The sequence below is a fragment of the Leopardus geoffroyi genome, chromosome B1 (genome assembly GCF_018350155.1).
Source record: "Leopardus geoffroyi isolate Oge1 chromosome B1, O.geoffroyi_Oge1_pat1.0, whole genome shotgun sequence".
Lineage (NCBI taxonomy): Eukaryota > Metazoa > Chordata > Mammalia > Carnivora > Felidae > Leopardus > Leopardus geoffroyi.
Genome location: NC_059327.1, coordinates 202,362,989 through 202,375,510, shown reverse-complemented (window position 1 = coordinate 202,375,510; position 12,522 = coordinate 202,362,989). Strand labels below are relative to the sequence as shown.

General features: G+C 63.4%; 1 protein-coding gene across 24 annotated transcripts in view; it reads left to right on the top strand.

Annotated features, from left to right (window-relative positions):
- The window catches only part of ABLIM2 (actin binding LIM protein family member 2), a 145,804-nt gene that overhangs the window by 58,503 nt on the left and 74,779 nt on the right, over positions 1–12,522 (top strand). For all 24 annotated transcript variants that reach the window (XR_006711611.1, XM_045474663.1, XM_045474661.1 and 21 more), the window contains exons 5-6: positions 4,033–4,159; positions 6,858–6,951. Coding sequence is in view for 23 of the 24 variants with exons in the window: in XM_045474663.1 (XP_045330619.1) it covers positions 4,033–4,159; positions 6,858–6,951 (221 nt within the window). In the remaining variant the exon portion in view is untranslated. The remainder of the gene's footprint in view (positions 1–4,032; positions 4,160–6,857; positions 6,952–12,522) is intronic.

Genomic DNA, 12,522 nt, shown 5'->3' with positions numbered 1-12,522 from the left:
GGGCTCTGAGCACCCCTCAGCATCCCTCTTGGCTCTGGCCCTGTGCCTGTTGCTTAGCAACAGGATAAGCGCTCTGCACTGCACGCCCACGCTGTTCCATCCCTGGAGGAGACACCACTCCTTCTGAATCTTGCACAACGGCTTCTGCCCTGGGCTGCCTCCCCCGCTGCCCTGAGGAGGGTCTCCTCCCCGAGAGCTCTTTTTGCTTTTCCCCCACCCCCCCCCCCGCTTCCCCTTCCCTGGGCTCCCCCCTCCCCGGCCTCCAGCTCCGAACTGGGAGCTGGGAGCTGGGGCTTGGAGGCCCCTCCAGAGTCAGGAGGGGTGGTGCACCCTCAGCAGGAAGGGGGGTGGGGGTGAGGGTCCACGGCCCTCCCCTCTGAGACCCGAGGCCTGTGGCCCTTGGGGCTTCCCCGTCTTCTGCCCGAAAGAGCCTATGTTGCTCAGGTGCTCAGGGGTCGGCGGTGGGGCCCTGGAACCCCAGCCCCCTCGCTGGCCCGCTGCTGCCTGGGAAACGGGGCAGCGAGGCCGTGAGGTCGCATGCCCAGTAGGGTACGGTGACGGCTCTGTGCCCTTAATGGGGTGCTTCTGTCTTAGGGTGCGTCTGCCTTGGGGGGTGCTGCGGCCCCCAGGAGTCAACACGCTCTCGCCCCCGCGCTGCCGTCCGGGGTGGGTGTCGCCAGCTCAGCTCAGAGCCCCGGTGCGTGGGGCCACACTCGGTCCGGTTTATCTTTCCCTGCCGTTGCCCCAGGCCCTTCCACTCAGTCCGGGCTTTCAGAGAAATGACGGGCCCCCTCAGGACGTGTCGGGCATTTTCGAGTTTTAGACGTCAGTCGGCTCCGTGCTTTCAAAAGTCAATCTCAGATCCGACTCTGAGCCCTTCCCTGCTCCCCGACCCAGTTTGACCTGGGGGCCAGTGGGTGACGGTGGGTCTGTCCCGCCATGACCATGACCGCCCTCCCCCCCCCCCCGCCCTGTTCACAGCCAGGCTTCAGAGAGGCCGCCCCGCACGTCCTGTGTCCCACGCAAGTTAGCGGCAGAGCTGAAGATCTCATGACCACGTCCGCTAGAGGGGGGAGCGCTTTGGGGCAGACAGGAAGCTGTCTGGAACTTTCTAGAAGGGTCATGCTGGGGCAGCGGCCCAGGCTCAGCCTGTTGCTGTGACGGCAGAGCCAGTCCCCTTTGCCGACAGCTGTTGTCGGCAGGATTCATCACAGGGGGTTCTGTACTGTCGTCTGCAAAGCCGTGCAAAGCTATGCTGAGCTGCAGTCGTGTTTGGAGAGTGGCGATTGCTGTTGCCATGGCAACGGTCCTTCCGGCAAGCGCTCTGGCCTCGGAGTTCACAGCCCACTATTAGCGAGGCTCTGCCCCAGGCTCGCTGGGGTGGGTGTGGGGGCCCCATCCTCCTGCAGACACAGCTGGCACGCTCCGGGAGCCTCTGGACCCCCCCCCGGGGCCGGACAGGCGCGAATATCATAGCAGGCGGGGTGACAATGTGGGAGATGTCCTCAGGTGGCTTCCTGCAGGGAGCTGGGCCCCCGGGTCTTCCGGCAACAATCACAGCGTTGGGCCTCTTGCGCGTTTATTCAGTCATCAAACACATCCACGGGCCTGTGGCCTCATAACAAGCGTGTGAGCCTACACTGCTGTTGGCCCCGTAGAATGCACCCCCTTCGTACTGGGCACAGAGAGGCCAAGTGACTAGCCCACAGTCGCACAGCGGGTGAGGGCAGCCAGGCTCCAAGGGCCAGGTTTCTAACCACTGCTCTACCCTGCCCCCTCCCCCTCCCCCTGGCCCTGGACACAATGCGGTGTGGCCTCCAAGCCCGGTTTCTCGACTCTGGAGCCACTGACGGTTGGGGCCGGATGACTCTGTGCGGTGGGACCATCCTGCACGCCGGAGGGCACCGAGCGGCGGCCCTGGCCTCGCCCGCCAGGTGCCTGGGGCATGCCCCCCTCCAGCGGGGACAATCAAAAGTGTGTCCAGACATTGCCAGGTGTCCCCTGGGGAGCACAGCCGTCCTCGGTCGACAGGCGGTGATATGGAGCTTACAGGGCGAGCCCGCAGTCGAAGCCAGCCCGCGGGAGTCCGGAACTGGCGAGCAGCCGTTGCCTCTGCGCTGCTGGGGACCCACGGAGGTCGAAGGTTGGGGAGGGGCTCTGGGTGCTTCCTGAACTTGAGAAAGGAGGGCGTTCTCTCGGTCCCCACTCCTTCATTCACGCGTGCGCGCGCGCGCACTCATTGGCCCAGCGTTCTCCAGCTGCCGGCCGTGCTGGGCCTCGAGGGGCCCCAGGTGAGCGAGTTGCCTGCTTCCCCCGCCCGCAGTCTTGGAGCGGGACTCTGTTCTTTGGGCGTTTGGTGCGCAGTTTGCGTGTGGATTTGGACCGTGTGATAATTTAGGAAAGCCAGAGCTTGACCAACGGTTCTGTGGGCGTCAAATGGTTTTTTTTCTGAAAACAATAGGACGCTGCCATCTGCCAAGGAGAAGAGCATTTGTGGAGCCCCCGCCGTGCGCCAGGCCCGTGCGTGCCCCCCCCCGCCACCCTGTGCCTTTGTGTTTTGTCATTCGATGGGATGGCCCCCCCACCCCCAGTGAGGACACGGGGCCCAGAGGGGACAGAGCTCGGCCCAGTGCGGCCCCGTGAGCCGTGGGGGCCAGGACCGGTAGCCAGGCCTGTCGCGCCCTGGGCTACCCTCTCTCATCTCGGGGTGCGGGGTCCCCGCTCGGCCTGCGAGCCCCTTGGCTGAGCCCGGGTTGCTGCGGGCTCCTGTGGGCCGTGGGGGCCGTTTGCCAGATGCCTTCTCCTTGTGTCTGCTCATCAGGACCCTGCGGGGCCCCCGAGGCCCATCCTGCCCCTGACACACCCAGATGCACACACACACACACACACACACACACACACAGGGACGTGCTCACACAGACATATTCACATACACACACAGACACACTCGTACAGGGACACATTCATACAGAAACAGACACACATTCCTATGTGTGCACACAGACACATACAATATTCTCACACACACATTCACGCACAGGGTCCCATTGTTTGCACACACACACATTCACACAAAGACGCAGATACACACACACACGCACCCCAGGCAGGCGATGCCGCCCGTGTCTGTGCCCGAGGCTCCCCTCGCCTGGCTCCACCCCGTCATCCTTCAGCACAGGTGACACTGGCTGGGGACCGACCCCGGTGTGGTCCCCAGGTCAGGCTTCAGAGGCCTACGCGCTGAGGGGAGGGCCTGGGACCCAGGGGCCATTGAGCAGGGAGGGGCACACTGGGAGGGGCAGCGGGGGCGTGGGGAGGCCAGTGCCCCGACGGGCGGGGGCCACGGGGTGAGGGGTGCGTATCCCCTGGGGGCGGTTCGCCAAGGGAGGGGCCCCCCAGGCTGACCGCCCCGGGCCCGGCTCAGACGCGGGCTGAGGCCCGGAGCACAGGTGGGGACAGGGCGGTCTGTATCGGGGATGCCGATGTCTGTATCGGGTACAGACAGCCGCGGGAGGAAGTCCAGACAAGTGGGTCGGGAGGGCTTCCTGGGGGGGTGGCAGGCGAGGGCCCAGAGGAAGGAATGGCAGGGGTGATAGCTCAGACCTCCCTAATGCAGTGCATTTCCTCGGGGGGCACGTTGGCCGGGTCACTTAGGTTCACTCTGCTTTAAGACAGAGGAGGACACGCTGCCCGCCCCTCCAGGCGGCCCCCACCCTGCAGTGTGGTCTTGTCCCAGGACACACCCGCTGCCAGGCCCTGGCCCCGTCCTCTGCAAGGCAGGGCCCTTTCCGCTCCCAGCCCAGGCTGCATGCAGTCGGCGCTCAACGCCTGCAGAGACGAACCTCGTGGCTCGTTTCTCGGCACTTGTGCCGGCTGGCGTGTAGCAGGGTCCCTCCAGCACAGCCAGCTGGACTGTCCCCTCTGTCCCCTCCCACAGACCGTGGGCACTTCTGAGCCCGGAGACCCGGCGGGATAGGCCCCCACGCCTCCTGGCCCACGATGGCCATGTCTGTGTCCCGTTCTTTCTTTCAGGTTGCGGGGGCTGCGGCACGGAAATTAAGAACGGCCAGTCCCTGGTGGCTTTGGACAAACACTGGCACTTGGGCTGTTTTAAATGCGAGACGTGTGGGAAACAGCTGGACGCGGAATACATCAGCAAGTGAGTGGTTGGCCCTCCCGCGTCTGCCTGTGCTGACGGTGCCTCCCGGGGCCGCGGCTGCCCCGTGGCCCGCGCGGCCCAGGCCCCTGCGTGTCTGTCCCCCCGCCCGGCGCCCCCTCCCACCAGCCTCGCCTCCATAGTGTTTCCGTGGATCGAAGCAGAGACCGTGGCCCCCACCTTAGCCTTCGTAAGATGCCTCCCTCCCTACACCCGTCCCCGGGGGGTCACCCTCCCGTGGTGCCCGGATCGCCTGCAGAGTGCATCGTGAGCGCCGGCTGACCGCAGCAGCGGGAGCGAGGGGGCGAGGGCTGACCAGCCTCAGCTGTCACCGATGTGGTGGCTCAACCCCACACTCCAGCTTGGGCGGTCCCTGGGCATTGGGCAGCTCCCCCTGGCCAGCCCGGTGTCCCCACACGTGCAGCCCGGATGCAGTGATGGCTGGTTTGCGTGGGGGCTGGAGGGTACATCTCATCAGAAGGCCGTGCAGAGGGAGCCTCTGGTGGGGGGGGGGGGTCAGCCCCGAGCAGGAGCAGCTGGCTTGCCGGGGGGGGGGGGTGCATTTGCTGGGATCGGCGGACCGAGTCAGGGAAGGCCCCACCGTGGCACAGAGTCGGGGGGAGCTGAGATGTGCAGTCTCCTTCCTGCAAGTCAGGGGGCTCTGTGGGCCGCTAACATGGGGGACCCTGCTGGCTCCTGATGCCGGAGGGAGCGGGTCCGTCACAGGAACCCACCGCACACACACCCTCACGCAGGAGTACCGGCCACACCCGGGGAATCGGAATCAGGCCGCCGACGTGCCAGCTGCTCTCGTGCTCTCGTGCTGCACGAGGCCACCCCGGGGGGGCAACGGGGCAGAGGGGGCGCGGGGTCCCTCCGTCTCCTTCCTCACGGCTGCGTGAGAGTGCACGCTTCTCTCAGAACAAAACGTTTTCAGTTAAAGCCCCCAAGCCCAGACGATCCAGGCTGGATGGGGCTGCGGGAGGTACCGGCCGTGCCTCTGTCGTAGTAAAGGAAGGGGTGACTCACGTGAGGGCAGCCCGGGAGGCCGAGCCCTCGAAGGCACCATAGCGAGCGCCCAGCCCCCAGCGCTGGCTGCCTCTGGAGCCCACCCACACGCACGCCTGTCACTCAGCGGCCTTCAGAGCTGTCCCAGAATTGTCGGGGAGGCTGCGTGGGTGTTGCCATGGAGACGTTATCTTTGAACCTCCTGGGTTTGGGGCACGACCGTTCCCAGTGGGGAATAACAGGGGCCCTGAGGTCAGCAGGCCTTTGAAAGCAGATCCTGAGGGCTCGATTTACAGGCTCCTCTGCTGGAAGGCAGCGCTTCCTCCCTCCGAGGCTGGGGGGTCGGACAAATGCCCTGTGGCCACTGCGGCCCCCGGGGCTTGAACCCCCCCCCCCCCGACCCTTCCTCTCCTGCCTGAGGCCTTGGGACCTACAGAAGGTCCAGAGCTTTGAGGGAAAGACAGCGGCATTAGCTGTGGTCTCCCCACAGCTCGAGAAGCTTACCCCTGTCGGCAGCTGGAAACCTGGAAACCAGTCACGACCACACTGGGAGGAACGTGGCAGCTTCAGCAGTGGGGGTGTCCCCGCGTGCCCGTGGCCTCCGCGCCCGACTCCCGCTGGGCGGGGCTGAGGGCCAGCCCCGGTCAGCAACGACAGCGGCCTCGGCCACCAGCCGGCGAGTGCCTGCCCTGTGCTAGGCGCTGACCACATCTTCTCTTCTTTAGACCTTACGGTCACCTCTCCCATTTCACAGCTGGGGAAGCTGAGGCTCAGAGAGGTTAAGGGACCTGCCCAGGGGCACACAGCTGGGCCTCGGCGTTTGAGGGCAAGCCTGTTCACTTCGCCGCCACACGGCCTCCCGCCGTCCTGTGTTGACCTCAAAATGGTCATTGCAGTCGCTGGTAGAGCGGCTCCCACCATGTGTCCCGTGCTGTGCCGGGCGACGTGCCTGCCCTGTGTTCTCTCGTCAGCACCCCGAAAACCGGGCCGAAGCCCCCCCCAAGCCCGCCCAGTACTCGGGAGCAGTGCCCCACACGCGGCGTGCCCCACGCCACGAACAGCACCCGCGGCAGATACGCGTGCCCTGTGGCCCTCCCGCTCCCTCCCTCGCAGCCGGATGCCTCTGCCACCACAGCCGGGGACCGTGAGGGTCGTCCCAACCCAGCCCAAGTGCCAGGCCCTGATGGGGGCACGTTCGTCACACACCCTTTGTGGCTCGTGGTTTCGTAGGGCAGCCCGGACCCCTCTCGGAGGGAGTGGGAAGCCACCTGCTGAGTAAATAGGCCGCCTCCCACCCAGATGCCGAACGAACGTGGGACAGAATGAACCGGAAGCAAGAGCCACGTCCCTGGAAACATCTTCGATGTCCCAGATACGGCTTTTATTCTCTCGGCTGAGCCTCCGGAGGCGGCTGCCAGCTCTCGCTCCGCCGCTGGGCCCAGGGCTCCCCGCTCTGTGCGCCTCAGTTTCTGCCCCTGTAAAACGGGCCCCTCTTCCCGGTATTTCTCGTGGGGCCAGGGCGGCGGTGGAGGAGGTGTGCTGGCACCCAAAGCGCCCAGGAAACGCTGTTGGTGGCCATCTGGAGTAGGAGGAAGTGGCATTTCCCCCTTTGACGCGGTCCCTGTCGTTGGCAGTGGCTGTGGGGTCTCGGGGGCCCCGGCCCCGCGCGTCCTGACCGCCCGTCTCGTTGCAGGGACGGGCTGCCCTACTGCGAGACCGACTACCACACCAAGTTCGGCATCCGCTGCGACGGCTGTGAGAAGTACATCACGGGGCACGTGCTGGAGGTGAGTGGGCCTCCGGGCGCCCTCTCGGGGCAGGTCCTGCTCTGTGCCTCGCGCGGCGCCCCGTGTTCCTGTGTGTGCGCGCAAGGATACGTGCCCCCGAGCCCTCGCCGCCTCACTCCTCTCGGCTCTGCCGGAAGACAGCTTCCTCAGCCTTCCGGGGCCTGCTCGCCGAGGGCCACCTCCTCCAGGAAGCCCTCTCCGGACACTGTCTCCCCTGTGCCCTCTGCGAGCTGATGGAGTCGGTGGGAAGGGTTGAGATCTGGGTCCGGCCCTTTCGCATCTAGATGGGGGTCTGAGACCTGGAGGAGGTCCAGGAGGCAGGACCGGGTGCCCGTAGGAAGCCTAGAGTGGTCTCCCGGCAGGCCCGGTCACACGGCAGCCACGGGGCAGGCAGGCTTTCTGGGGCGCCCACGCTGTGTCTTTTGATCCCGGTGGGGGTTACGTGGCTGTGTCTCTTTGTGAAAGTAACATATATCATGCACTTCGGTACATTTGTTCCCAAGATACGTCTCATGGGACGACCGAGCCCCAGCCACCTGGTTGTCAGACCCAGCTCGTCCCCGTATCCATTCTTCAGCCCCTCCTTGGCTGTGTCCATGGGGAAGGCACAGGTGACGGGGGGCCTCAGGGGACAGGGAGGGGGGTCACAGAGGAGCCCCCGGGGGCGGGAAGATAGGGGGCCCCCCCGGCCATCCCTGACAAAGGCTTTTGAGCCACGGAGTGCCTGGGGGCCAGGAGCAGTGGGACACGTGGGGTGCCCCTCGCGTCCCCAAGGATGTCTGCCCTGCCTGTACCCACAGCCAGTGCCTGGCCCACGAGCGGGGTCTCAGGTGCTGCAGTGGAATCATACCTGGAACTCTGAGTTGCTTTTCTCGAAATTACACCTGGCATCTGAGTGGCGGGGACAGAGTTGCTGCAGGCCCTCAGCCCCACCTCTTTCCACCCCAGCCCTCTCTTGCCCCTGCACCCAGGGGTGGGAAGGGGAGAGGAGAGAGGGGTATCACACCCACAGGCAGCAGACCTGTCCCTCTCCTCATTCCCGGGGTGGGAAACCCTGGAGGCCAGCATGGTGGGGGCAGCCCTGCCTCTGCGGAGGGGCCCGAGGATGGGTGTGGTCACACGCGTGCGGACTGGGGACAGGGTGCAGAGGACAGAGAAGGGGAGAGCCGCGGGTAATGTGATCAGGGGCAGCTTCGCTTCTCGGCTGGTTTCCTTCCGGTTTTTTCTCTCTTGACGTAATTACAGTTGAGACCAAACCGTTGATACGTTGTATTCTGATTCTGTCCGGTTCACGTTTCCTCCTTAGCAGATTCTCCTGTTTTTGTTTTTGTTTTGTAAGATGGGCTTTAAAATTTTTTTTTTTAATTTTTATTTATTTACTTCTAATCTAATTTATTGTCAAGGTGGCTAACATACAGGGTGTAGAGCGTGCTCCTGGTTTTGGGGGCAGGTGCCTGTGTTTCATCGCTTACATGCGACACCCAGTGCTCGTGCCAACACGTGCCCTCCTCAATGCCCATCACCCATTTGCATGGGCCTTTTTTCAAACCGCTCGATTGGAACATAGCTCACGTGCGGCGCAGTTGACCGCTTGAACGCGTGCCTCCGTGGCCGTCAGTTTCTGCGTGGACGCACGCACTCATGCCGTTGTTTTAGAGCGTTTCCAGCACCTCCAGGAGAACCCGACGTCCTGGCTGTCCCCGCCCCACCCAGCCCTGACACCACGTCCCTGTCTCTCTAGACTTACCTGTTCTGCACATTCACACAAATGGGGTCAGACGGCGGGTGGCCCTCTGACTGGCTGCTTTCTCACGGGGCGGGTTTTCAAGGCGCGTCCATGCTGAGCGTGGCTCCGTCTTGCATTATCTTCCACCGTAGGACTATTCCAGAACCCAGTAAGCTGATGCTTTATTGTCAGACGGAGCATGGCTTCCTAGTTTTTTTTCTTTTTTTTTTTTTTTTTACCACAATAAACAGCACTGAGACGAACATGTTTTTTTTTTGCATTTCTAATTTTTCTTAAGATTTATTCCCAGAAATGTCGAAGTTCAGTCAACAACTATGAACTTCGCAAGAGTCTTGATGCTTGCAAAGCGCTTTCCAGAAAGATCATTCTAATTTACCCTCTTACCTGCAGAACTTGGTGTCCCATCCCCCACGGTGAGTGTGGTCTCTGTGGAATCCGAGCTGGTTCGACAGCTGGGAGCGTGGGTCCTCGCTCGCTCTCGTGACTTTCTTCCGGCCCTTGAACCTGGTCTTTCCGACGGCTGAGCGGACCCCAACGCCTGCATCGTAGCCGCTTTCCACGCGCTGCCTGGTTCCACACGGGGTCTTTGACCTTCAGCTCTGTCTGGGCATGCGGGTCACGTGACGAAACTGTTGGCATTTAGTCTGAGGGCGTCTTTTACCCTGTTAGCGGGGTAGTGACCATACCTAACGCTTATACCCACACTCCCCGAATCTGTGGACGGAGGCTACGCCCTCTCTGGGGTTCCACGTGGTGCCGTAAATATTGGGGACGGGACTCCACGGCCAGCAGCTCAAACCGTTTCTCTCTGTTCCCTGCGAAGTTTGGTCCCAACCTTCCGCTCTCTCCTGGGCTCCCCGCGCATCTGTGCTGGGCTGTCGGCCGCCTCCAAGCAGGTGGCCGGGCCAGACTGGAACCCAGGCCGCCCGGGCTCCCGGTGCTGTCCAGTCCCCTCGCGGGGTGTGAACGCTGGTTTGCACTTGGTGTTGGCACCGTGCCCCACTGGGATACCTGACGGCTGCCAGCGGGGCGCGTCTCGGCTCGGGGGGTGCTCTGTGGTGCGTGTGTGGGTCTAGCCTGGCCTGCTTCCTGGCAACCGTGGGCTCCGATCACTGTGCCCTGGGGCAGGGGTGGACGCCTGGCCTAGACCCTGCTGCCTGCCCTGACCCAGAGAACACTCCGGAACCTCAGGGACTCAATGAGACGTCGTGTGCAAAGTGTTCTCCAGCCCAGTAACGGGGGCTGGGGGGCTTCCTTATTGTCCCCGGGCAGTCGGCGGGGCTCCCCTTGAAGGGTCGAGGGGGAAGGGTGACCCCGTCTGCACCGCGGGGCCTGATGCTTAACGCCGGGCCAAATACAGAACGTGGGGGCTCGGCGCCTGAGCCCCTCCGGTGCACTCCGGTTTGCCCTCGGGCAGGGGACCGTCCTCATTGCGAGGAGCAGGAGGAAAACAGGTCCGGGTTTTCCTCCTCATCGGTGGAGGATACGGGGCCTCCCAGGGAAGATTCCTGCTTTTGTTCGCGAGCTCCCTGGCGCGGCTGAGTCGGCGGGCTCTGCAAAGCTCTGAGCAGCCTCCTCGCGAGGTGGCAGCTGCGGGCGGGCAGAGACGAGCCCGACTCCGCGGAAGGGGAGCAGCCGCCGCGGCGGCGTCACCTGAACTTGGCCCAGAGCGTGCTGGCGCCCCGCCGGGCGGGCCGTGGGCTCTTGGGGGCAGCCGGTGGCGGGTGGCAGGAGAAAGAAGGGAGAGGATCCGGACCGCTGGCTGAAGGCGGGGGCTGGCCGTCCTCACGGGCACGCCGTCCGTTCCAGCTGACTGTCTGGGGCGCGGGCGCCGGAGAGGGGCCGCGGGGGCCGGCCGATCGGACCGGGCTCTGTCGCGAGGACCCCGTGCAGGTAGGGAGCCTGGCCGGGCGCTTCGGAGGGCCGGTGGTGAGGCCGGAGGAGCCACGCTGGGTTGCAGGAGGGTGGGCTCGCGAGGAGCTGGGCCACGTCGGCCAGGTGAGACCCCCCCCCCGACGCCCCTGTCGTCCCCCCACCCCGTTCTGTCTTCCCGTGAGATGCGTGTCACACTCAGAGCTTTCCTGCCCTCGGAGCCCGGGCCCCCCTCCCCGCCCGCGGGAGCCATCGATCTGTGCCGCATCTGTGTGCGTCGGGCAGCATGCCATCTCAGTGCCAGGCGCCCCAGAGCCTGCCTGTCTGCCTGCGAAGTGTGCGTTCGGTGGCGACGGTGGGGCCCTTCCTCCCCCTGCCTCAGTTACTCCCAAATATGCAGCCTCCCTTTCTGCGTGTTTTCTCGCATCCTGCGTGTCTCGGGGCGTCCCCTGCTGCGCGCTGGGGCACGGGTGGAGGAGCCTCGTGGGTCTGGTGGGGACTCGCAGGGGCCGTCTGCCCCCACCCTACTGCCGAGATGGGCGTCTGGGAGTGTGGAGAGGGCTGGGGTGGGGGGGGACCCGGGCGGTCCCCCTCCAGGGATGGAGTCGCCCCCGGGGCAGGGCTAAAAGGTGGCTGGAGAACTGCCTGCCAGGGACAGCGGTGTTAGCCAGACCAGCTAGACCAGAGTCTGATAAGGGGGTGCTGAGTGAGGGAGAGTCCCTGGCTCAGTCCTCCCCATCACCCCACCCCTGCCTTATTCTCCTTTGGCTGGAATGCTTCCCTGCACAGGTGGGAGTGAGCGGGGGCGGGGACTGGCCCTGCCCTCCTTAACCCCTGCCTTGCTGCTGTCTGAGCCCCACCTGCCTGGCGCAGCCTGCCTGTCTCCATGGTAACCAGAAGCCCAGGGTACCTCTGGGACCACTAATGAATTCCTCCCTCCCTCTCTCCCTCCCCCTGCCTGCCTTCCCGTCTTTCCATCTCCCTCAACCCACCACTCACCTACAGACCCTCTGAACATACGCTGTGTCCCCCTCCCCCCACCCACCCCGGGCTGGAGCCTGGGCTCGATGCCTCCCCGCTAGGAGCCCTGGTGGGAGGGGGCACCCTGGCCAGCTCCCACCCTGGGTCAGGCAGCCAGCTAAACGTTTCTGCACTCCACGTAAACCACCACTGCCACTGCGGGGCATCGGTTATTTGCTTTCTCTTGTCTTCCTTCGGCATGTCCCATTTTACCCTCCTAAGCGGGTGTGACTTTTATCACTGGGAGAAAATAAACCATATGTTCCAAAGAAATAAATGCATTATCTCAGGACAGAAGCAAAGTCAACTTCCCCAGGCCCTACCTTGTCCCTCTCTTTTTGCAATTTAATGACTGTGTTTATTTAACAAACATATTCAGAACGAATACCTGTTTATCGTAAACTGAAAAATCATCCGTAATAAATGACATCACCCAGACTAACTACCGTTAGCATTTAGAAATCACCATTTTAGGTTGTGCACACACGTACACAGATGAACACAGGCACACACACACACACACACACAAATATACACACAGATACAGGAGTGCATACACAGACACACACAGATACAGGGGCACACGCAGGTATAGACACACAGACATACACACGTGGATACACATAGACACACATTACAGACACACACAGATACACGCAGATACACCCAGATATACACGCGGACACAGGCACACACAGACACACACAGACAGAGACACAGTGTGCGACTTGCTCTTCGCCTCATACCGTGCCCCTGCTCATGCATCCAGTAACGCCGGGCAAGGGCACTGAGCAGAGGCCTTTGCTGAGGGCTTCTTAGAGCCGTGATACGCAGATATGCCCACGGACACACCCAAAGGTAGAAGGGATGATTCATCTGCTCCCACACTCACTTGGTCCAAACCCTCCTTTTGTCCTGTAGGGGCCACTTAG